This window comes from Electrona antarctica, assembly GCF_951216825.1.
Source record: "Electrona antarctica genome assembly, chromosome: 3".
Lineage (NCBI taxonomy): Eukaryota > Metazoa > Chordata > Actinopteri > Myctophiformes > Myctophidae > Electrona > Electrona antarctica.
The window spans coordinates 17,473,677-17,499,160 of record NC_136808.1 but is presented as its reverse complement, the minus strand read 5'-3'; the positions used below and the strand labels follow the sequence as shown (position 1 = coordinate 17,499,160).

Below are 25,484 nucleotides of genomic sequence, written 5' to 3'. Positions count from 1 at the left end.
ATGAGAAGGAATTTCTCATCCTGGCTGTGCTCTCTCCATATAGTCCAACCAGCCGCCTCCTCTCTCTCTCTCTCTCTCTCTCTCTCTCTCTCTCTCTCTCTCCCCCCCCCCCCATTTCCTTCTCATCCACTTCCATCTCTCCCCCTCTTCTTTACTCACGCTGCCATCACTGCATGGTTTGAGCTCCTTCCAGAAGGTCTGCATGTTGGCCAGGTCCAGTTTGTTGAGGGGGATGGACACCTCTCCTATAGGATCGTTCCTGCTGAAGCGGTCGTAGTCCAGAACTTGCAGGTACAGGGTCCGCTGGACCACTTTATCATAGGGGAACCCTTTGGGAGAGATAGGCGACACACTATTGTTTAACAACTGTGCTATATAACTTCAACATGGTCACATCTATTAATGCCAGGGGGGCAATTGGAAACACACATGAACACACATTAGATATATATTTTTAGACCTTGTCTTCTAAATCCTGTCTTCTAAATCCTAAAGTTTTCTGACAAACGTATTTATTACAAGATTACATGTATATATATGTATACACACACACACACACACACACACACACACACACACACACACACACACACACACACACACACACACACACACACACACACACACACACACACACACACACACACACACACACACACACACACACACGTGTGTATATTTATATACACACGTATTTATATATATATATATATATATATATATTTTTTTTTATCATTTTTTTTCTTCTAAAACGTTCAAACATTTTCCAAACATTTAAAAAATAATATATATATATACACACGTATTAATATATATTTATATATATATATATATATATATATATATATATATATATATATATATATATAAAAATATTAAAAAAATATATATTTCTATCATTTATTTTCTTCTAAAACGTTCAAACCTTTTCCAAACATTTAAAAAAATATATCACATCTACAATATGTCTATATGTCTGCATCATTTTGCAATGTGGTCCGCAGCCACAGGTTATGGCAGTTGGGATTCCTTGGCAGAACCCCAGTATTAACGCATGCCATAATTACAGAACAGCTTACAGCTCAGTGTGTCTGCCCACGGGTCTTGTGGGCACAATCTGAAAAGGAGTGCCTTACACATCCATACCGTGGTATAATCATAAATACAGTATCACACAGCCTTGAGTGTATAATTACTTTTATAACAGTTGCCAGTGATTACAGTAGAAATAACATTCACCCACATGTATACACAAATCTCTCTTGTGTTATGCATGCAGTGGGTTATCGAGATAGGATATCAAACCTTCAAACAGGAAGGTCTCATTCCAGTGGGGATTGAGGTTCTTTCTCTTGACCTTGGTCTCCAGTTTGTGCTTCTTGTCAGGCAGAAGGTAGAGTTTGACAAAGGGGTCAGATGTGCCAGAGAAGTCTTTAGCGGGCAAATCTTGGCCCTTGAGAACCTTGACAGTGAGGGTGGAGTCCGAGAAGTTGTACCCCACACTAAACTGGATACGTCCTAGCTTCTCTACCTCTGGACCATCGTCCTCAGAGCCAGGAGACAACTAAGAAGGACAGAAGAAGTGAAGATATTTCACTGAAGATATTTGGTCCTCAACAAAAAAGTATATTCCTTTCTTTTGTTTAAATGTATTTATTTTTCTTCATTTATTTTATATATTCTTTATTTATTCTGATGCTGTCTCTTATAGTGAAAGGCTGACTGCCTTGTGATTTATGACGTTATAACGTTTTCATGTATTAACTCCAGGGAGATTTGCAACCACTATGGCGGAAGCTAATGGAGTTCCAATAAACGAGAGAGAGAGAGAGAGAGGGGGGGGAGGGAGAGAGAGAGAGAGAAGACAACTTTTAACAGCATCATTCCCTATCATATTGCCACTGTTTTTCTCAGACTTTCTTAGAGCTTCATGGTGCAGGAAGGCTAGAGCAGAACCTCCAAGAATGAGTGTCACCATGGTGAGCTCAGATATGCCATTCAACAACCCACATAATTACACATGGCTCATCTCCATGCCTGCAATATTCACACAGAACAGATTGCATGTTCTTCCACTGCTAATTAGCCACGTTTGCTGAATAAGGCATATACAGCGTTTCACCCACTCTGTGTCATTCCACAGTGATAATTATGTTTCCCTTTGCTAAGATATTACCATTAATTCTAGGCCTTGTGTTGCTCTAAGGCTGCATCAGCTGAGGGAGGCTGGTGATAGACGGCCCACTACCTAGATAGACGTAGGAGGGGAGGTAACAATTCAAGTAGCCTCTTCATAGGATTACAACTGAAATATATCATGCTGGCACAGAAATCCTTTGCATACTGTATTTTCCAGAACCAGCAAAACATGGCATACAGATAACCTTGCTTGCTTAGCTGATGGCTTTATACTGTATTATCATGTTAATGACAATAAATAATGCTTCAATCAAACTCATTAGTGTGCCCTAACTTCTGTATTATCCGTAGTAACAACAAACATATCTCTCTCTGTTTTAGCACAACCACTTTCTCTCTACGCCAGCACGGAAGGTAAACAAGAGAACAATCCCATAACTCCTTGCCAGCAACTAAAAGGAACATACCACCTGTGAATATAGCATAGGGTTACAAGTAGGAGTATGGTATGGTGTTCATGTAGGCCTACCACGAGCTGTTCGCTGGTGACAGAGTTGGCCAGATCAGACACAGAAGAGTTGGCGTCATGGCTCGGTCCGCGGCGGCGTCCTGTCTCTTCAGGAGCCTGACCCTTAGGGCTGTTGCCTGGCTTGTTACCTGGAGTCCTGCTATTGACCGTGTGAACGCACGCACACACACGTACGCGCGTACACACACACACACACACACACACACACACACACACACACACACACACACACACACACACACACACACACACACACACACACACACACACACACACACACACACACACACACACACACACACACACACACACACACACACACACACACACACACACACACACACGTAACCACCTGGATTAAAGCTTGGTTCTCCTGCATGTGAAATAAAACATTTACTCCTGAGTCAAAGGGGAATTCCCCTTGGCCAAGGAACATTTTAGGCTTATGATCTTCAGACTCTGCTACATTTAAGCCCCTTTGACTCCCCTCCACTGGGAAACCCTGGTCTAGTTCATGGCCCGCACGCACGCGCGTACACACCCACACACACATAGGAAACAATTACCACTATTTGCACACACACACGCACGCACGCACACACGCACACACGCACACACACACACACACACACACACACACACACACACACACACACACACACACACACACACACACACCACGCACACGCACACGCACACGCGCACACACACACACAGTAATATTTAAATCATTATGATATAATCAGAGAGAAAGAATGAGGTAAAATGTGTTAAATAAAAAACACACAATAGCAGAAGGTAAAGGGAATATTTAACGTTACTCCTAGACCACACAGCGAACAGGCTTGGCAAACAACTGGGGACATGCAAACAGCTGACACGATGCTCACTAAGGCACTACGGCTAAGGCTCAGAGAAGGGAGACTGAAAGAGATAGAGTGCAGAGAGGTGAGACACACAGAGAGAGTGACAGTGCAGGTGATCTGTAAAAACAACGGTTGAAGAAGTAAGATTAGGACAGGGCAGAAAGGATGATCTGAGGAGTAGAGATAGATGGATAACGTCTGCGCACAGAAAGTGACAGTGTGAAGGAAAGGATCTATCTGTGTTAAGACTTTGAGGATTAATAGAACAATGTGAGGTTATAACGGAAATTAATGTGAGGTGGAGACGACTAAGCTACGACTATTTTTGCAAGAAGAAAGCTCTAACATAACAAGAAAATAATTAAGCAATGAACACAAAAACCAGCAAAATAGAAGGAATCTGGTGAGGGAGAGGAGAAATGATGGATAGAGATTATCTAACAGTGGGAAAAGGGAACTAGGTGAGTGAGGTAATATGGAGAGCAATGGTAAAAAGCAGCCTTTATGATTCCACACTTTTCTTTTCTTCTTGTGATCTGTCGTTCACGGTAAACATTCCAGCACAGATCAAGAACCGGTACAAAATACCGTATTGTTCAGACAATATCAGAAGTTAATTTGAAAAATGGATTCAACAAGTCAACTAAGAAGGACACTACGGGCTCCATTTTCGTCACCGCTAAACCCTTTATCCCTAAACTTCTTTGCCTTTTTTTTACTATTTTGAAAAACATTTTTGAATAGTTCAACTAGCCAATCTACATTGACACATTGTGAGCTTGTAGACTGGCCATTTTAACTATTCAAAAATGTTTTGAAAAATAGTAAAAAAAGGCAAAGAAGTTTACTACTGAGCTAAATATTGTAATAAGAAGGCAATCTATCAGAAAACAAAGGTCTGATTTTAAAAACTGCTCCGATCATTTCTCCTGACAAGGAAATAACCCTATCACCAGGGCTGCTGATTAATGTGTTCTTGCGCAAACATGCAGTTCATTATGTTGTTATAAACCACTCTTAGCTTCATATTCTGGAAGCAAACCAGTTGTGTGAGATCCGGTACATCCATTTCCCTTCCAGTACAGGTTGAACTGCATCCATGCCCTTTAAACGTTAGCCACTTGCTTTGCACAGTAGATAAATACATACTTGTCAACTGTGTCACTCTCTTACGAGTCCATAAATGCTTCACTTCTAGGTCTGGTTGGGCTGTCATGGAGGTCTACTACATCAGCTCCTAATGCATGAGAGACTCCATAAATCTTGAACAATCTAGAACCTCACATTAACACATCTGACTCAACCAACACTAACCCCAACACACCACGCATGTCCTCCTTCTCTCCTCTTTCCCCAGACGAGGTCCTACAACTAGTGACTTCCACTAGACCTACCACCTGTCCTCTCGACCCTGTCCCGTCTCCAATCTTCCAGACCATCGCACCTGATCTGCTCCCCTTCATCACCTCCATCATCAACACCTCAGTAACCTCAGGCTGCGTCCCATCTGCCCTCAAGTCAGCCAGAGTAACACCACTCCTCAAGAAACCAACCCTTGACCCCTCAGATGTCAAGAACTACAGACCGGTATCACTCCTTTCATTTCTATCAAAAAGCATTGAACGTGTTGTCTCCAACCAGCTCTCTCTCCATCTCTCACATAACAACCTGCTAGATCCCAACCAGTCCGGATTCAAAAAAGCCCACTCCACAGAAACTGCCCTGCTGGCAGTCACAGAAGCACTACATGCTGCCCAGGCTGCTTCCCACTCTGCAGTCCTGATTCTCCTAGACCTATCAGCAGCATTTGACACAGTGAACCACCAGCTGCTCCTAGACACCCTAGCGGATCTAGGCATCGGCGGGACGGCACTAAAGTGGTTCTCCTCTTACCTCACCGACCGGACCTACCAGGTCTCCTGGAAAGGTCTGTTATCATCCCCCCGAACCCTCCAAACTGGGGTCCCACAGGGATCTGTACTTGGTCCCCTCCTTTTCTCACTGTACACTAAATCCCTTGGCACTATCATCTCTGCCCACAATATATCCTATCACTGTTATGCCGATGACACACAACTGTTTCTATCCTTCCCCCCCTCTGCCACCCAGGTGGAAGAGCGCATCACTGCTTGCCTGGCTGACATCTCACAGTGGATGTCCTCCAACCACCTCAAGCTGAACCCAGACAAGACTGAGCTTCTCTTCTTCCCAGCTAAGTCCTGCCCGATGCGGGAGCTAACTATTTCCGTAGACAACGCCCTGGTAACGTCTGTCCCAACAGCCAGGAACCTTGGTGTTGTCCTGGACAGTCAGCTCTCGTTCAAAACTCACATCACAGCTGTCACTCGATCCTGTAGGTTCACACTCTATAACATACGACGAATTAGACCGTTCCTCACCCAGGAATCATCCCAGCTCCTAATCCAGACAACAGTCCTGTCAAAACTTGACTATTGTAACTCTCTCCTTACTGGCCTACCGGCATGTGCACTGAAGCCTCTCCAACTGATCCAAAATGCCGCAGCTCGCTTGGTCTTCAACCAGCCAAAATTCTCACATGTCTCCCCCCTGCTCCGCTCCCTGCACTGGCTCCCGGTCGCTGCCCGCACAGAATACAAAACTCTGATGTTGGCATTTAAAGCAACCAAAGGTATGGCTCCCCCATATCTTGCCAGCATGATTGAACCCTACAAACCCTCCCGCGCACTCAGATCAGCCAACGCAGGGAAGCTGGAAGTACCCTCACTAAAAACGCCGGGACAACGCTCCACACGTCCCAAACTCTTCTCCCTTCTGGCCCCAAAACTGTGGAATGCACTTCCCGTTGCAATCAGAACTGCAGCATCACTCCCGATCTTCCGCCGTAGTCTGAAAACCCACCTTTTCAGACTCCATCATGGCCCATAGCACTTACCCTACCCCCTTAGACAGCACTTCTTAGACTTATATAGCATTTGAAACAGACTTATAGCATGTCATGTAGACAGCACAATAAGTGCATTGTATGTAGTCATAGCACTTCATAGTATATATGTACAGCATAGTATAGCACATATGTGTAGTTTATATGTATAGTGTCATTATATAGATATGTTCTAGTTATAGTTTATATGTATAGTGTCATTATATAGATATGTTCTAGTCACGGTCTTAGCTTACGCATGTTTCGCGATAAATGCATTTTGTTACATATGTGATGTATTCCCATGCTTTTTGTTCTTGCCTATTGTAAGTCGCTCTGGATTAAGAGCGTCTGCTAAATGCCTAAATTGTAAATTGTAAATTGTAACACAGCCTGGCTGTTCCTCCATTATTTACAATAGAGCAACATGCTCTGGGACTGCGCTATATGTGATCGCTTGGCAATATACCAGCTGAACCCGAGTAGCACATGCAATGCCTGGCACAGTTCACATACAAACTGGAGTCCTCTGTACTGTGTGTCTACAATATATTATGCATGCCCATTTTCTTGTGCAGACACTGACTGCTCACTGCATACTGCAGCATACAGAGGATTACTTTATTGTCACATCGGTCTGTGGAATAATTTCACCACATAATGTCAGAGACACACAAAAGCTTTATGGAAGCAATATAGAAGCTATATGGCACTAGCTAAATGGAAGACAATAGACAAAGTTGAATAAGCAGTTAATGCAGAAATCGATCATCTTATCAGTCCTGTCTCTTCAAGATCAGACAGACAGACTTTCAGAGACTGCAGACAGGGACACAGGCACATAGATGGAGGGAATGCAGTATGACATATAATGAATGCTAATGAAGGCAGCCAGTTGGTCAATCGGTCAAGCAGGCAGCTGAATGCAGTGATCCATCAATATCCTGAACAGCCAGAGAGACGATTTATAAATAAGAAATACAGGCCAAACATAACCCCTTAGATTCGGGTGAGTGAGCTATACCCTGAATATGAATACATTATTAACCCAGAGTGTACACTCTATGTATAAAATGATATATATGAACTGTGTATGTAGCCTAATGTATAAATCATCTCATCTTTATTTTGTTAGTAGTTAGTTAAGTTGAAACCAGAAAAATCAGTATTTAATTACAAATTGTATTTATTTATAATGATTAATGAACCATATCTGTTTTTTTTAATTCAATATGTTTCAGTGTTGATGTTTGTCCTTAACCATCCATGTTCTGGGCATGTCATGATAGGCCAACATTCTGCAAATATTAGGTATTCTGTATTTTCAGTCAAGAAATTAGAGTTTAACCACTTATATAATTACTTTGTCAACACACGTACAGTAGGGTTTAAGCACGATTTAATAGTAAAAATAGCCTATCTACAGGCTCACCGTTTGTCGCATCGCAACATGTAGCTTGTAGATCTTCTACTTTCACCATTTCTTAAATGTCTTATTAAATTTAGCGACTGAAATTCTCTTCCCTGACCAACAATGGTAACCTGGAATCCAGCCAGTAACACTGGCTGGATTCCACACACTAACTACAGGAAGGTGTCCACTTGTTAGTGGTCCTTCTGGCTCAACGATGTGACATGAAGCTACCATGGAAGGCATAAGTACCTACTGACTGTGTAGGCAGCGCGCACACACACACACACACTGACGCACACACACACACACATGCACTCACGCACGCACGCACGCACGCACGCACGCACGCACGCACGCACGCACGCACACGCACACGTACACACACACAGAGGATTGCAAAACAGCAGCAGACATGCCTGGCATCAGTGGCATGACACAACAGGACGGAAGGACGAGTGGCGAGTGCAGGTGGGGTCATCTATGTAAATCCACGCACGCACGCACGCACGCACGTACACACACTTCAGCATGATGTATCCTGTTACCTTATTCCAGGCCAGAATGGTTTGTGTCAGATTGGAGAGAGAAACAATGGCTCCCTTCCCATCCCCAAAATATCCACAACACTCATCGTCTCCTCACACCATTTGCCATCACTCAAATTTGATGACACACTCACTCCAGCATAGCTGCACAAATATGCAAAATAAGGCATATTAACACAAACAGATTTGTGTTTACTGTACATAAAGATGTGCATACTGTACATATGTGGTGTTCAACATCCATCCACCACCCCTTACTTATCCACATACACACTTTGAACCGCAATGGTACAGAGTTCATGTACAGGTCACAATGCAGCACTACAATAAAGACAACTTTAGAGGTCAACTTTTAAAGTATGACAATTTGGTAAGAAGATTGTAACCACTGCTCTCTTTATTGCCATGGTGACTAACTAAAACACAAGAGTTACATAATTTATCCTTTAGGGGTTGTAGTAACCATGGCTACTGAAATGTGCACTTCTGAAGGTTGTACCGTCAATGATCACGTATTTTACTAGGGGTAACCGTAACCATGGTAACTGGAGTCTTGAAGAAAAGATGGGTTGTTAAAAAACAAGTTGAGAGTCTAGTGTCGCTTACAGAAAATAAGTGATATATTTTTTTAAATGCTTTTAGAGCAACTTTTCCCCACCATTGTTAATAGTACCATGGAGTTAGACACCAGAGCACCCACAGGGCAAAGGGCCCAGGAGTTTTGAACCTCTCGCATCAGGGTTCGTTAATTTCCACCATACCTACTGTAAAGTCCTCCTTCCTCCCCAACATGCTAAATGTCCTCCTGGGCATGATGTGATCTCATGCTAGAGAAGGCTGATTCACTATAAATGCCAAACTCTATAGAAGAAAAGTGCATGACAACCTCAAGCCATGCTGTCACACTCGAAACAACAAGCAAAATCAACATCAGTGTGAATTCTGCACTGCCCCTTTTCTCACTATTCCTCACACGTCTATCAGCAGTTCAGGTATTAGATGGGACATGGTCTCACTCCTCAGGACATTAAAAGACTATAAAATAATAGAAACACTGACTGAGCACTATCAGTGGCGTGCACAGATAGACACTAGGGGGTGCTAGAGCACCCCCTGCCCTTTTGGCAATGTGCCCTTTTGAAAAAAAAACAAAAAAAATAGCAGACCTACAAGCTCATAGCGCGCCACTCGGTGGCGCGCTATGAGCTTGTAGATCTGCTATTTTGGATTAAGGCAACCGGCCGGTTCCACGCGCTGCACAAGGTGCCCTTTTTTAACTTGAGCACCTGCCCCTCTAAATGTCTGTGCACGCCACTGAACACTATACACATGCAGACACACACACACACGTGCATGCATGCACATATACTGTATGTGCGCGCAGGCAGGCACACAGGCACAAACGCACGCATGCACGCACAAGGTCCAGCACAACAACCCCAGATAATTGACCCTTTAATCCACACTCACACTGTTTAAAACTGAATCCAGACCTCTGACTTTATGACAAGGACTACGGTACCATGTTCTTTGTAATCGACCACAACAGCTGTTGGAATACATTCCATGTTACAGAGTAAAACACTGTAAAGAATGGTCTGCATTCGCCTGGGCCGTGGCTCAGCGGTCCAGGCACCTTGGCTGGTAATCCAGTCTGGCAGTGTGCCGCGGGTTCGACTCCCGATCCCGACGGCCTTTACTGCATGTCACCCCCCCCCCCCATCTCTCTCCCCATTTAGTGTCAGCCTACTATCTATCCCTCCATAAAAAATATAAAATATAGGCGAAAGCCACAAAAAAAAAAAAAAAACATTTAAAGAATGGTCTGCATTCCTTTTCCTATAGTGCATCCAGAGCGCTTTACATTCACCCTGTCACACATCCAGAGCGCTTTACATTCACCCTGTCACACACACTTTGACACACTGACGACAGAGGCCTGACAGCAGAGGCAACCATGCAAAGCAACAACGTGCTCATCAGGAGCAGTTACTGTAGGGATTCATTGTCTTACTCAAGGACACTTTGACATGGAGGAGCCGAGGATCAAACAGACGGCTACACTACCTCCTGAGCCTGAGCCAAGACAATACTAGGTGGAGAGAATTCATCTGAACACTAAATCTCTCTACGGTTGGCCTGGGCCGTGGCTCAGCGGTCCAGGCACCTTGGCTGGTAATCCAGTCTGGCAGTGTGCCGCGGGTTCGACTCCCGATCCCGACGGCCTTTACTGCATGTCTTCCCCCCATCTCTCTCCCCATTTCCTGTCAGCCTACTGTCTGTCCCTCCATAAAACATATACAATAAAGGTGAGAGCCACAAAAAAAAATCTCTCTACGGTGATTTGATTGAAAACACTAGGTCGATAGGTAAACATAACAGTTCCATCTATTTTTCTGTCATGAGTTAAGTATTAATTTACAGGCGCATGTACAGAGCCCTGCAGTGGCCATTGAGAGAGATTTTTTTCTTTGTTATCTCGTGATCTCAAATTAGTAACTTGTGGCCTCGAATTATTAATTTGAGGCCACAAGTTACTAATTCGAGATCGCAGATTATTCATTTGAGGCCACAAGTTACGGGCAGGGGTTGTGCGCAACAGCAGCAGGCGCCATATGTGCGTATGATAGCCATGGATAGAGACAACTTAATCAAGATTTTCTTTGCGTTTTGCATGATTTAGGCAGACATTGTGTCAACACTTGTTTGCATGGGATTATTGTTAGTAAAAGGCAATAAACCAGGATATTGAGAGCATGGGTTATGTCGTCTGCGATATTCTTAATGATGCCATCTACTTTATAGCTGGTCATTTGGAAGGAACTGGTAAACTGCATGGATCAATATAGCCTACCGGCTCGCCCCAAATGTCAAGCTTTTTTTAAAAGTGTTACACACACACTCTTCCACTTCCATGTCTGAACTGTCGGGCTTTCATTAGACTATACGCACGCCTCCTCTGCAGTTCCGACCCCAAAGCGATTGCTCTAATTAAAATTGGGATTTAAATTGAAATGTATCTGATCTACAAGCTCACAACGCAGCGATCAGCAACACATTGTTGTGAGCTTGTAGATCTGTAACACTGACGCCATTGTATGATTAATGACATTAATTATTATTATTATTATTATTATTACCCTTATTATTATTATTATTATTATTATTATTAAATAACTTATCGTTGTTGTATCATCTGCACCACAGCGATCGAGCAGGCTCTGCCTGCTGCATCCATGATATCAGCCTAGGCTACAGTATAGGCGTATATTATGAATTCATTATCGTCATGTCGTCATCATCATCATCATCATCATCATCATCATCATCAATGGACATATCGGCCGCTGTTGCAGAACGTATCCCCGCGTACTGTCAATCTATCTGCCAATCTATCTGTCTGTCTGCCGTGGCGCAGACGCACAGAGCGCGCAAAGGGCTCCATGGATAGCCGGACTGGAAAATCACTCTTTAGTCTTGCTGAGAGAGAGAGAGGGGGGGGGACATATCATTTGATGACATACAGTACAGCGCATTTAGGGATTCAGTTCTCTCCTTTAACCTAGAAGAATAACTCACACAAATCTCAAGATGTTACAATAGTTCAATGTACTCTCTAATCTCTTACGTTACTTCTGTGTAGCCTATCAATTATGATTTGATTACCACTTAATACAACGAATGCGCATGTTGAAATGTAAGTGTCGGGTCAGCCCGCATCACGTTGTATAACTTTGCTGCCCAAAAATAGCTGATCTACCATCTCAGACCGCTCACAGCATGACGCTTTGTGAATTAAAGGAGATCAGATATTTTCAGAGTAGCTCTATAGGAAATAGGAGACTATAATTAAATTTATAAATTTGTAGAGGACAGCTATTATCACAGATCTCTCCTCAATAAAGTAGGCCTATTATGCGTAGGCTGTTTCTATTCTTACTCTCATCTCATGTCTGTGAGTCTGTCTCATCATCAGTCATCAGCTAATACCCTTATTTCTCTTAATTCTCTCCCCTGTGTCTCTCTCTCTTTCTCTCTCTCTCTCTCTCTCATAATGCTCTTTTAACCCAGCACAGCTGATGTGTGCATTCTATCGAAACTGTTTTTGCTGTCCGCACTGTAAAATCATCAGTTTGAATTTAGGCCTATACCTCTGAGAATGTAATACAGGACTATTGCCATGTGTGAGAAATAGCTTTCTTAACACAATTCATCTGGAGATGGCACTTACAAATCTATGTCTTGTCTTTGTTCAGACAGCGAAGAGCAAATAATATCGTATGCAAAGGAAAGGACTGTTCAATTGCCAGAACATTGTCACATTCTAGGTCCAGGCTACATTTTAATAGGTCCTTTAAATGGTAAATGGTAAATGGTGCATTTATATAGCGCCTTTATCCAAGGCGCTTTACATAGATTGTACATTACATTCACCCATTCACACACACATTCATACACCGATTGCGGCGGAAGCCATGCAAGGTACCAACCAGCACATCGGGAGCAATTTGGGGTTCAGTGTCTTGCCCAAGGACACTTCGACATGTAGCCAGGAGGAGCCGGGATTCGAACCGCCGACCCATGGATCATTGGACGACCTGCTCTACCTCTTGAGCCACAGTCGCCCCCGTCCCGGTCCTTTGACTGAATCTAAACAGATAATAATACACAACCTCCGAATTAATGTTATAGAGGTCTAGTGTTACAATAGATGTGGCGTTAATGTGAATTAACATTAAAATTATGTTATGTTTTGATGATAAAAAAAATAACTTCAGATATAGATACCTTTATTGATCCCGCATGTATGTACAATAGACAGTACAGAAGTAAAAGTTACAGATAGGGCAAAGAAGTACAATAGGTACAGTGAAGAAGAATAACATCACAATATAACATATACAGATGTATACACCATATACAAACATCCTGCATGGTCCTGCATTGTGCAGAACAAGAGACACCGTCAATAAATATAAGTATACAGACGTACACTTTAGTTTACACTATACAATCCTCCTGCCTGATACATAAGGCACCTATGACATCAGCACAGACCACATGTACCCTTAAGGTGACAACGCATTGGATTTTGCAAATTAGTCACACAATGTCGTAATGCTAATAAGTCACACAATCAGTTATCGTTGTCCTTGCCTTGTTTTACATTCTCATAGCAAATGGAAAACCTTTGACTAAAGATGCTGAAAAGAGTACGTTATAGTACTGTCACTAACAGGCCAGGCGCTGCCTAATTTATTGCTTGTTCATTAGTCAATGGATCATTCAACAGGGAAAACTAGAAGCTTAATTGTAGAGTGCTAGCAACTATCATCCATTTAGTTCTCTACCATTCTGCTCCAATAATAGCACTGTCAGTTAAAGTGGTGCATGTCCTCCTATTTGTCTTGTCCTGTGAATGCAACTATCCAGTGGGAGTAAGTATACTCACAGCCAAATGTTAACAACATAGACAAACAGACATCTTTTAATCTATAGACAGGAGGACAGATGAATGGCTCTGCCATGTGTCCTATACTTAGTGATGGGAAGTGTCAATTGCATCCATAATAATAAGTGTTTTTCTAGTAACCGAAAGTTGCTTTACATAAAAGGAAAAAAAAGGAAGCAACATCATTAATATTCATTAAAATTCAAGTTCAAATTAACCAAAATCAAAATCAAGTAACAAAAGCAACTATCATTTTTGATAGTGTGATGAGCAGATTAGAATTTTGCTCACCTCAGTCAGTACATTTTTCATTTGGTTTGGCACAAATTACCACTTCGCCTACTGTAGCTCAGACACCAAATCAAAGTAAAAAAATTAGAGAATGAGAAGTGAGGGGCACTTTCATCATCATACATCATCACATTCCGGCCAATCACAATTGGCCTCCTCACTTTTCTGTCCTCATTTTTTATCCTCAAGTCCAATCCGGCTAATCACTTGTGGTGTCCTCCCTTTTTTGTCCTCATTTTTATTTTTTGGGGTGAAAAGATTCTAATAGCGTTGCTGCTTCGCAGCGGCTGATTATGCTGCACGACACCAACATACAATGGCCGTGGTGTAAACTGTATAGTAACTAAGTACATGTACTCAATACTGTACTTAACGGCCGCAGTGTAAACTGTAAAGTAACTAAGTACATGTACTCAAGTACTGTTCTGTAATTTTGAGATATTTTTACTTCAGTATTTACAAATTTCAAAATATTGTACTGTACTGTAATTATATGAAAACTTTAGTTATTACTTACTACCGGTAGTTACTTTGTAGATTTTGATTATTATTACAAAACAAACTAATCACTTCAGCCCTATATTTCAGTCATTTGAAAATAGCAAAGCTTGTATATCGGCTTTTTACAAGAGAGAGAGTGAAAGAGAGAAAGAAAGAGAGAGAGGCAGAAAGGGACAGAGAGAAAATGTGTCTGTGTGTAAATGAGCAGTCGCGACAATGAGTTGCATTGCTGAGAGACAGTATAAGCAGTCATAAAAAGTATATGGGCCATTCTACCGAATTGGTTCAAATTGCAGTCCCACAATGAAAAACACATATTAAAAAACAATTTAGTGTTCAGACTTTTCACTGTAGTAATGTCATAGTATGGTAGAATTATTCAATTATTCAATACATAATTGAGATAATATAAAATTAAATATATAAAAAAACATCCTTTATATGTTACTTCCTATTGGAAGGTGGCTGTCCCAACCTCTAACCCCTAAATTTCAATTCATGAAAAAAGTACTTAAATGATTTTTGTCACTTTCCTAAATATATATTTTTTAATACCCCCATTTGATTTCTTTTATAGGGAAGTTGAAATAATGCAATTGATTTTGTAGATTTTTTTTTAATTAAAAAACTTTATATAAAAAGAGATCCATAGATGGAACCTGGTTTAAGCCACACCCCCACACTCTTCACCAAGAAGTGACATTGGCCAAATGATGAGTAGCTAGTTTACTTCAGTCTGAAATTAATGTCTTCCAAAGTCTGAAAATCAGTGTGTGGTTTTAAGGAGTGTCACTACTGAAACACATCATTTCTCATAAATTATAAACAATTTTGTTTTTTCTGCTAAATGTGATGTTTCTATCCATGTATCCATTGTAGAGTTAAGCTAAAAACTAGATAAAATTGTCACTACCGAAACAGTTACTACCGAAACAATTAGTCACTAATTAGTGACATGATTGTTTCGGTACTTAATTCTGATTTCCATTTCATCATGTGGTCCAAAATACCAAAACAAAATGTAAAAAGTGTGGCAGAGAGAGACGTGATCAAGCAGTAGTAGTAGTTTAGTAGTAGCTTGAGCAAATGTAAAGCATCTTATGAGTTAATATTTAGCAAAATAGTTAAGTGACTATGGCACCACATTGTAAAGACAATGCTGTGGTCACTACCGAAACAGTGCAGTCACTACCGAAACACTGGTTGTTTTGTCTAAAATCAAAGATAGTGAGTTATCAATCAATATTTTAAGATCATGATTGGTTAGGTGTTGTCAACTACCAATAATGCTGAAATCAATATAATCAACTTTATACATTTTACATTTTATTTTTTGATTACTCTCAATAATTCAACCACCTACCTAAATTCTTAAAAATGGTCTGTACAGGGGGGGAATTGAAAGAAAAAATAGATTAAAATAAGTATCTTTAGTCTATGTTTCGGTAGTGACAGATTTTGGGAGAGGAAAGATATTCCAATACATTATTAAAATACAATATGATGAATTGACTGTGCCTTTACTAAATATGTGTCCCTTAGATCTGGTGCAACATGAATATGGTCTGGTAAAAGTTCTTCCAAAATAGCATACAAATTTCACACAATTTCCAACTCTGAATTTGAACCAATTGGGTAGAATGGCCCATATAAGGGCCTAGGTCTAGGTGCTTGCGTATAGGCACATGTGTTTGTTGGAGCTGCATGATGTGCACGTGTGTCCAGGAAGAAATCTCATTCCCTAACCCTGATATTCAGCGATGATGCTAATGTGTCCATGTGCCTGGCTGGGCTGACAGTCATTTACTTTAACAGCGGCGTGCTGCGCTGACATCATCCCATCTCAACCACAGTCAACAGTCACCCAGCACCCCCCTTCGCACAAGCCCCCCCAGGGGACACGGGATTAGATGAATAAAGAGATAGCGGGATGGTGGAGAGCATAGGGTGGGGGTTGGGGGTTGGGGGGAATGACACAAGGGAGAGAGGAAAGTAAGGAAAAAAGCCTTAATAGATAGTTTCAATAAAACACGGAGGAGAGGCCCAGAGAGATGGATGATGGATCAATGTAGACGATGCATACGACAGGTAAGAGACAGGAGGAGCAGTGGAAAGCACAAGGTGAGCATCAGGAAGGTTGCGAGAAAGGGTGCAGGGTGAAGTGCGGTGGATTGATGAGCGGGTAGTTTTTCACAGAGCAACGCAGACGTACGACAAAAGTATAAATTGGGCCTAAGAGCAGGGCCTGGCTCGGTGGCGTGTATCCATAAACACTATACATGTAGGGGGACTGACTGATCGCACACTGCCCCAGGAGACTGTGCAACACAATATAGGGTTCCTGCCGTATGATGGATGACGCCTGGGTGCCAGTGTCAGCACACTTGCACCTCCCACCGATGGGGACAAATCACTCAGCTGCCTCCCCATCACGAAACGCAACCTTAATACAACTAATGGAGTCATCTACAATACTTGTCTACGTTCCTGGTTTTTGAGCACACTTCTCCGGCCTTGTGCCACTGATTAATTCATACCCACTGGGAGTTCCCTGCGATTTGAAATCTTTCAAAAGCTGTCTTTCTTGGTCTCCCACTCTGTTTCTGCAAAAAGAAAGGCCAAGAACAAAGTCGTAGACAAGTCATACGCTTTTTGTAATCAAGACAATAGTGAACATATTGCTTGTGTTCAATCTCTCCCATCCCTCACGTTTCTTCAATGGGTTCTCTCTAATCAGCTCTCCTGTTCTCAGCCACTAGCCTTGGCCAGGAAAATGGTCAATGAGCTCCAGACATAGATCTGACAGTTGTTTAAAAAATGCCTCCTTTGTGCTGACCTACATCGCTGTTCTTTTCCAATCATCTCTCCTCTTGTGCCACTGCCTGCTCCAGTGGCCACCTTGGGGACCAGTTGCCAGCCTGGAGAGTCATTAGGAGGCTCCAGTTATTGTGATCGCAAGCCCAGACACACACTTTAAAGGTTTGGCTGTGTGCTCACTGATAGAGGGTGGCAGACATTTCCTTCTTTGTTTAGACCGTTCAATGTTGTCGTGTGCTGTGCAGCTCAGTCTAAAACTAATACGGTATAGGAACAGAAATGTGATGATCCAAAATGTAGCGACCAATATCCCAAATGTATACTGTTCATATATGTATCAAGAAGATATTACAAAGCACTTCTGAGTCTCTGCATCGGAGTACATTCTAAGGCTGCTCTCTGCCATCCAGTACATAAAGGTTCTCTCAGTTAGTAATGATTGTGATAGCCTCAGAGGAGTTTATGCAGTTGATGACCACAGGCAGGTGATAAAGTCCAGTCAATTGCATGATTACTGTCTAATGAAATGCCTCAAAACCATTGGTACAGTAACTTAAATAGCTCTGTGACCTCAATCTAAACAGCTTGGGAGAGCATTCACATGAGACAGATATAATAACGCTTTCTCAGACAGATCGGCTATATGGGGGTACATCTGCCTTGATCTGACTTGATGTAATTACCAATAGCAATTCCAAAACCTCTAATTCAAATGAGGCTCGTATGGGATCTTATTTCTAAGATGAATAAATAGTGATGTAGCAAGGATCAAAAGATAAGACTGCATTTCTACAGCGTTAGACACTATTACTGTATATATTAAATGTGATAGTAGTTAACAACATTGTGTAGTACATGTGATATTTCACTGTCACTGACATAAGATTTTCACATATTCCAATAATACATCATTGTTCAAGAGCAGACAGACAGAGCTCTTCCTCATGCTGCCAGTAACTGAACACAAGGAGCTAAATAACAGATTGTTTCTCTGCAGTATGATCCTCATGCAGCGTGTGATGATGAACAGGTTTATAACTGGTGCTAGACGACGCTGTCGTTCTGTCAACAACATGTTACACTCCCTCTCAATTCAAAGAATGTCCAAGCTTTAATATACACCTTTTAGGATTTCCTTAGACAGAGAAATCGCTTGGTAAAATGTTTATAATCCATGAAAAATACTGCATAACCTTCAAGACAAAATAATAATAATAATATCTGTTCTTTCATTGGATGTGGTGATACTTATCTAGATTATGTGAATGAATATTTTTTAATGTTCCAATTACTTGTGGGAACAATGCCGTTCTGGCATGGTACGATACGATTTGTTTTCTTTTCAATGGACTGTTTGAACTGCAATACACTTCCGGCGCTGCACAGTGGCGACGAGTGCCTGCAGTTCATCAGGTTTGTTTGTTTGTTTGTTATTTGTTTTGTCTTTATGTTCACTGAGCACTTTGCTCACACCGGTCATAGAATCACTACTTGTATTTGGAACAACCAAATCTGGCTACAATGCATCTAGCCATTGTCGTGTATATTGCTGTTTATGCCATCTACCTGCTGCTGCCGAGGGCACTGACGTTAAACACCGCTGAACACAGCGCCACGGGGGGCCACCTGGTTCTCCGCTATGGCTATGAACAGCTATGTCAGCTGAGGGAATACAGCGATCGTGGCAACTTTCCACTTAATGTACCGGAGGAATGCATGAGGAGAGATCGCCGACGATCACCAACACGGAAAAGGGGCCGAAGAGGAGGGTTGCGGCGGAGAGTTCGCAGCCACGGCTCAAGGCCACCACTGCCGACAATAGGCTACTCCTCGCAAACGTGCACTCTCTCCCGCAGCAATACGACCAGCTACAAACTGCGGTGAGGAACCTCTCGGAGTACAGGGAAAGATGCTTGCTTTGTTTCACTGAAACGTGGCTTAATGATACGATCGTTAGTGATTCCATCCGTATTCCAGGGTTCAGTGAACCTATTAGACTTGACCGAGGCCTTGAGGTAACGCAGAAAGAAACGGGAGGAGGAGTGTGTATTTTTGTGAATGAACGGTGGTGCAGGGATTACACACTGAGAGACTCCTATTGTTCGGAAGACATCGAACTCCTTTCTGTCTCATTTAGACCGTTTTACCTGCCAAGAGAATTTGGTCAGATTTTCATTACTCTGGTCTATATTCATCCCTGTGCGAATATGAAGGCAGCCGCGGGGGTAATATATGAGGCAATATCCAAGTTAATACTGGGGGACTTCAACGGATGTTCGCTTAAACAGACACTGCCCAATTTCTACCAATACGTGACTTGCCCAACAAGACGTGAAAAGACTCTTGATTTATGCTTTGGAAATATAAAGGTACGGTAGCCACCGAAAAATGGAGCTCGGGAGCTCCGATCACAATGCGGTCCACCTGGTCCCACGTTACAAACAGAGACTCAAAGCAAGCAAACCTGAAGTGAAAGACATTCTAAAGTGGAGTGAGGAGTCACTTGACTGTCTTAAGGGGTGTTTTGATTGCACTTTATGGGACATGTTTAATGACACATGTGCTGATCTTGATGAACTTAACTCTGTTGTGACGCAATACATTCAGTTTTGTATAAATAGCGTTATCCCATCCAAACGGATCAAAGTGTTTCCAAATGATAAAACCATGGATGAATAAGGAAATGAAAGAAGCATAGGAAAAAACTTGCTTTTGAACAAGGGGACCTAATTCAAGTGAAACTAATTCAGAAAGAGATCAAACGGATAACTAGTGAATGTAAACACAACTACAAATTTAAGATTGAGAGGCAAATGAGGGATACAAATGTACGTTAAGCTTGGAAGGGGTTGCATACAATGGTAGGAATAATGGAAAAGAAAGAGGTCATTAACACTAGTGATGATATGTCTTTTATGGCAGATTTGATACTTCAGATTTTTCCACTGAAGGGAACAATACAGCAGTAGTGAGTCAATTATTATTACAGAGGAGGAGGTGCGTAGAACCCTCAAGGGAATTAACCCACGCAAAGCTCCGGGTCCCGATGGGATAAGGGGTTATGTGCTTAAGGAGTGTAGGGAGCAGCTCAGCCCTGTACTGAGACACATGTTCCAGTTATCGCTAGATACACACTATATTCCAAAAGCGTGGAAGACCTCGCTTATAGTTCCAGTGCCGAAAATGTCTAATCCCAAAGTCCTTAACGACTATCGGCCGGTTGCCTTGACAACATTGTTAATAAAAAGCTTGGAGCGCATTATCTTAAATAACCTCCATAATAATGAATGAAATGGACCCCTTGCAATTTGCATATAGAAAGGGGAGGGGCACTGATGACGCTCTTCTTCTTATGCTTAATAAGATCTACTTCAGGGGAAAAGGCCCGCTCTACTCAGACAGTTGTATATAGTTTCAGGCGTGTGCTGGGTGCAGATTCAAAATGAACATATAGAAAATGAATAAAATCCGCACATCCAGTCGAGTAAGAGTCTTTGTTTAATGATCAAAGTGCTCCGCAGCAGCAGTCATACCAGACAGACAAACGCGTTTCGGCGCGCAGGCCTTCGTCAGTGTCAAAATTGGCAAGCAACGGAAATGACATAGCTATATAGAATTTTTTGTTCAATTAAAAGGGACTGTACAGCCGTGTCTCATTATTAAAGACATACATAGTAGTGAACATACATATTATTATAAGAAATCAATGTCTCATTTCAGAATCCACATTACAAAAAAAGTTATTCATAGAAAACAGTTTAACACCAATTCTTCATTTAGACCTTTAGGAAATACAGTGTTTAAGAAATGGATCCAAAATGCTTCACGTTGCAATAATAATAATAATATAGCTATGTAATTTCCGTTGCTTGCCAATTTTGACACTGACGAAGGCCTGCGCGCCGAAACGCGTTTGTCTGTCTGGTATGACTGCTGCTGCGGAGCACTTTGATCATTAAACAAAGACTCTTACTCGACTGGATGTGCGGATTTTATTCATTTCTACTACTACTACCATCTAGATAAACCTCAAAATAAACGATATGCTCGGGTACTCTTTGTATACTTCTCCTCGGGTACACAATGAGACCTCATATTTTGATGAGGAAACTGTTTGATATGGGTGTTAACACCAATATCATCAGGTGGGTGGAGTCATTCCTAACTGAGTGGGTACAACATGTCAAGGTGAATAAAGCAATATCTCTCCCCATTACGACCAACACGGGGGCTCCGCAAGGGAACGTGATTTCACCGGTATTGTTCACACTGTACACAAGCGACTGTAGGAGTGAGCCAGACAACACCTGTATTGTTAAATTCGCAGATGACACAGCTATTGTTGGTCTGATTGAGGATGATGAGATAAGCTATCGAAGAACAGTGGATGAGTTTGCCGGTTGGTGCAGGAGTAACTTCCTTCAGCTCAATATAAAAAAAACGAAGGAGGTCATATTTGACCTTAGGACTGGTGCTCATGCACACCAGGAAATAATCATTGGTGGGGATGGGGTAGTGATTGTGGAGGAATACAAGTACTTTGGTACAACGATTGATTCCAAGCTGACATGGAATTCCAACACTCATTCCATCTATAAGAAAGGTCAGCAGAGGCTGCATTTTATGCACAGACTGAAACAGTACAACGTGGAAAAAAATGTTATGGCACTTCTCCATCGATCCTTTGTGGAGAGTGCATTGACATTTTGTTTTGTTTCCTGGTATGGCTCATTAGCATTGGTTAATAAGAACAAACTCGATAAAATCATCAACGTGTCCAGCAAAATAGCTGGGGTACGATTTGAGAGTATGACCTCAATGTATGAGACCCGGGTACTCAGGAAGGGGAAAGCTATTACTAGGGACAATACACACCCGTTACACAGCCAATACCATCTTTTATCATCAGGGCGACGGTACATGGTACCTTCTCTGCAGGCTAGGGCCTCAAGATCGTTTGTTCCTATAAGTATAGGACTTATGAACAAGCAGGCCCCATCTCTGGCAGCGGTGGCCGAACGGATAGCGGAGCGGTCTTGATACCGGAAGGTCGCCAGTTCGAATCAGCGGTCCGACACGTTAAAATTACCACCGCTGAAGTGCCCTTGAACAAGGCATTGAACCACTACGATGAAATGTGTTCTATGAGCAGGGCCTGGCTGGAAACAAGTTCTTGAGCTTAGCCCAGATACCCTGGGTAAATATAGTAATCATTTCATTTCAGTTCCGTGCATAAAGTGTGATTTGATGCCTCTTGGAACTATGACTGGTGGCCTTCTGTTGGTATTGTTTCTTTATTGTCATTGTCAATGTACTGTGTGATCTGTTTGTTTGTATATGTTTTCTGTATCCTGATGATTGCTGTGCACAAGACAAATTTCCGAAAGGACAAATAAAGTATCTCTCTTTACATACAACGATACAACGATACTGCAACACATTTTTGAATATCTATGGCATTGGAACATTTTTCTGGCAGATTGAGAGTGATGGTGTTCCAATTTTCTCTATATGTCTCTCTCAGTGTCTGAAAGTATCTGTCTGTTAAGATAATGTCACCATCCGGCAGGAACCTTGTATCTGCATATTTCATTTTTTTTTTTTTCATGAATGAATTCTATTTTATACTTGTACAACAGTGCTGTGTAAAAGTAGTGAAATGTGTGCGTGCGTGTGTGCGTGTGTGTGTGTGTGTTTTTTACTATACAATAATAAGATGCCGGAGAGGAGAGAGAGGTAACATCTGTCTATCTGTTTTATAAATATGAAACTATGAAAAGCATTAACAAGAGCTTGTGACTAAATAATGACATACAGTACAAGGATACCGCCCCGACAGCAAAGATATATCCATGAAGGGATTATCGGCCCATCATTCTCAGTCTACTGGGTTCTATCAAAAAGGTTTGGGGGGGGGGGGGGGTTGTGGCAAGCAGCTGGGCACACCTCAGGGACCTTCGCTGGTGTAACTAGAGAGACAGAGCGATGGACAGAGATGATGATTGAGAGTTGTTATTAGCTGTGGAAGGACGCTAGACATCTTGGCCATGCGACCCCTGAGGGCAGTAGCTGGCACTGGCAGTCTGTGATTAAAGCAAGGCTTTTGACAGGCCTCCAGGCAGGAGGAGAGAGGGAGTGGATTAGGGGGGGGGGGGGGTTTGTTAGGGGCGAAGGGAAGCCTCACACTACAGCCTAAAGTGCACTGTGGGCATTTCAGGCCTGTAGAGGCCATCGCCGTAGCTTTTAACAATTCAACTCACCTCTTCCTCTCTGACTGATTTTGCATTCATTGCACGTGAACAGTTAAAGGCGAATACTTACTATGTCATTAATATACCTTAGAGCAGGCAGCGGTGGCTCAGGGGTAGAGTGGCTGGATGGTAACCGCAAGTTCGAACCCGGGCTCCCCCAGAGTTAGTGTCGAGGTGTCCTTGAGCAAGACACTGAAACCCTAATTGCTCCTGATGTGCTGGTTGGTGCCTTGCATGGTTTCCTCCGCCATCGGTATATGAATGTGTGTGTGAATGGGTGAATATAATGCACAATCTATGTACAGTAAAGCGCCTTGGATAAAGGCGCTATATAAATGCACCATTTACCATTTAGAGCTGTTGTGTGGAAATAATAAAAAAGTCCTCCCATTCTGTGTTTCCTAGAACTGGAGGTATGAAAAAATCATACAAAATCTAATTTGTAAACGCCATTAACAATAAAGAGGCAATATGACGTAATGAGTTACATTATGACGTAAATCTTCCCTTCATTAAAAATGGCGTTTACAAACTAACTAACTAAAGACAAACATTAAACAAACATTAAACCTGTGTATACACCCCTCAAAAATCATTAACATTGTGAATCACATCTTGATGATGTCATCAAGATGTGATTCACAATGTTAATGATTTTTTTCATACCTCCAGTTCTAGGAAACACAGAATGGGGGGACCTTTTTATTATTCCACATCCAAACAGCTCAAAGGTATATTAATGACATAGTAAAATGTTGAAAATGAATGGTATTCCCCTTTAACAGAAACACATTTAATTCGGAAAATCAGTTTAGACAATCTTAAACCAACAGCCCTTTGCTAACAATTTAAGTCCAGTCCTCTTTCCTGCTGAAGCAGGTGTCAGAGCAGACAATTCCAATCAAGACTCATCATGCAGTCAGGTTTAGTGCAATTACTGAGCCCCAAAAGCCTATGGTGTAGCTCTGCAAAAATAGCTATATCTACAAGCTCACAACGCATTTCATCACGACACATTGTGGGCTTGTACAGTAGATCGACTATTTTCAGCAAGTGAAACCGACATATGATGAAATACAAAATACACAGTATTTTCTAACCACAAGAGCTGCAGTTGTTGTTTTCCTCCAGCAATGAATTGTTGTCACTGACAGTGATTGTGGGATCACTGGCAGATAAGGAGTTGGTGTATTTTTAGGGCTTTTAATGTGAGGAACCATTCCCCTGAATAATGAGCATCCTCCTACCACTGCGCCCTCACAGATCAAACCCCTTTTGAGCTGGTGAGGAAGAGTGGGAGCTAGGCACACTAACGAAGGAGTAGATGCTGGATGACATGAACAAGAATGAGGGGGCATGAAGTGTTGAGTTGGTCAGAGGGAACAGACGCAAAGAGAGCAGAAAACAAGGCTAATTAGGAAAGGTAAACGCAAGCATGAGAAATAAAGCCACTCCCATTGGAAAGATGGGGGCATATTTACACAATAAAAGAATGGTGGAGGCATGGAAGTGAAAAGGCGAGAATGATGTCATCAAGACCCACTTACAGAAGCGAAAATGTCTTCTTTTTGAGGATGCTTTCTAAAGATGGTAAAATGTTTAGGAAAAAGGCTTTTCTTTGTAAGTAATTAAATAAATAGGCAGTAGTAAATCTATAGGTATCTGTAGTAGCCATGATACATCGTAGATCATTGCTGAAACAGCCGAGATGGTAAAAAGGTTTACTTATTGTACCTTTTCTCCCATTTTATACGAAACTGTCTTAGCAACAGATTTT

General features: G+C 42.0%; 1 protein-coding gene across 1 annotated transcript in view; it reads right to left on the bottom strand.

Moving 5' to 3' along the window:
* Positions 1-25,484, bottom strand: part of syt7b (synaptotagmin VIIb) — a 138,200-nt gene that overhangs the window by 4,806 nt on the left and 107,910 nt on the right. The window contains exons 7-9 of the mRNA XM_079497513.1: positions 2,669-2,804; positions 1,306-1,564; positions 160-329 (exon numbers count right to left, since the gene is read on the bottom strand). Coding sequence (XP_079353639.1) covers positions 160-329; positions 1,306-1,564; positions 2,669-2,804 — 565 coding nt within the window. The remainder of the gene's footprint in view (positions 1-159; positions 330-1,305; positions 1,565-2,668; positions 2,805-25,484) is intronic.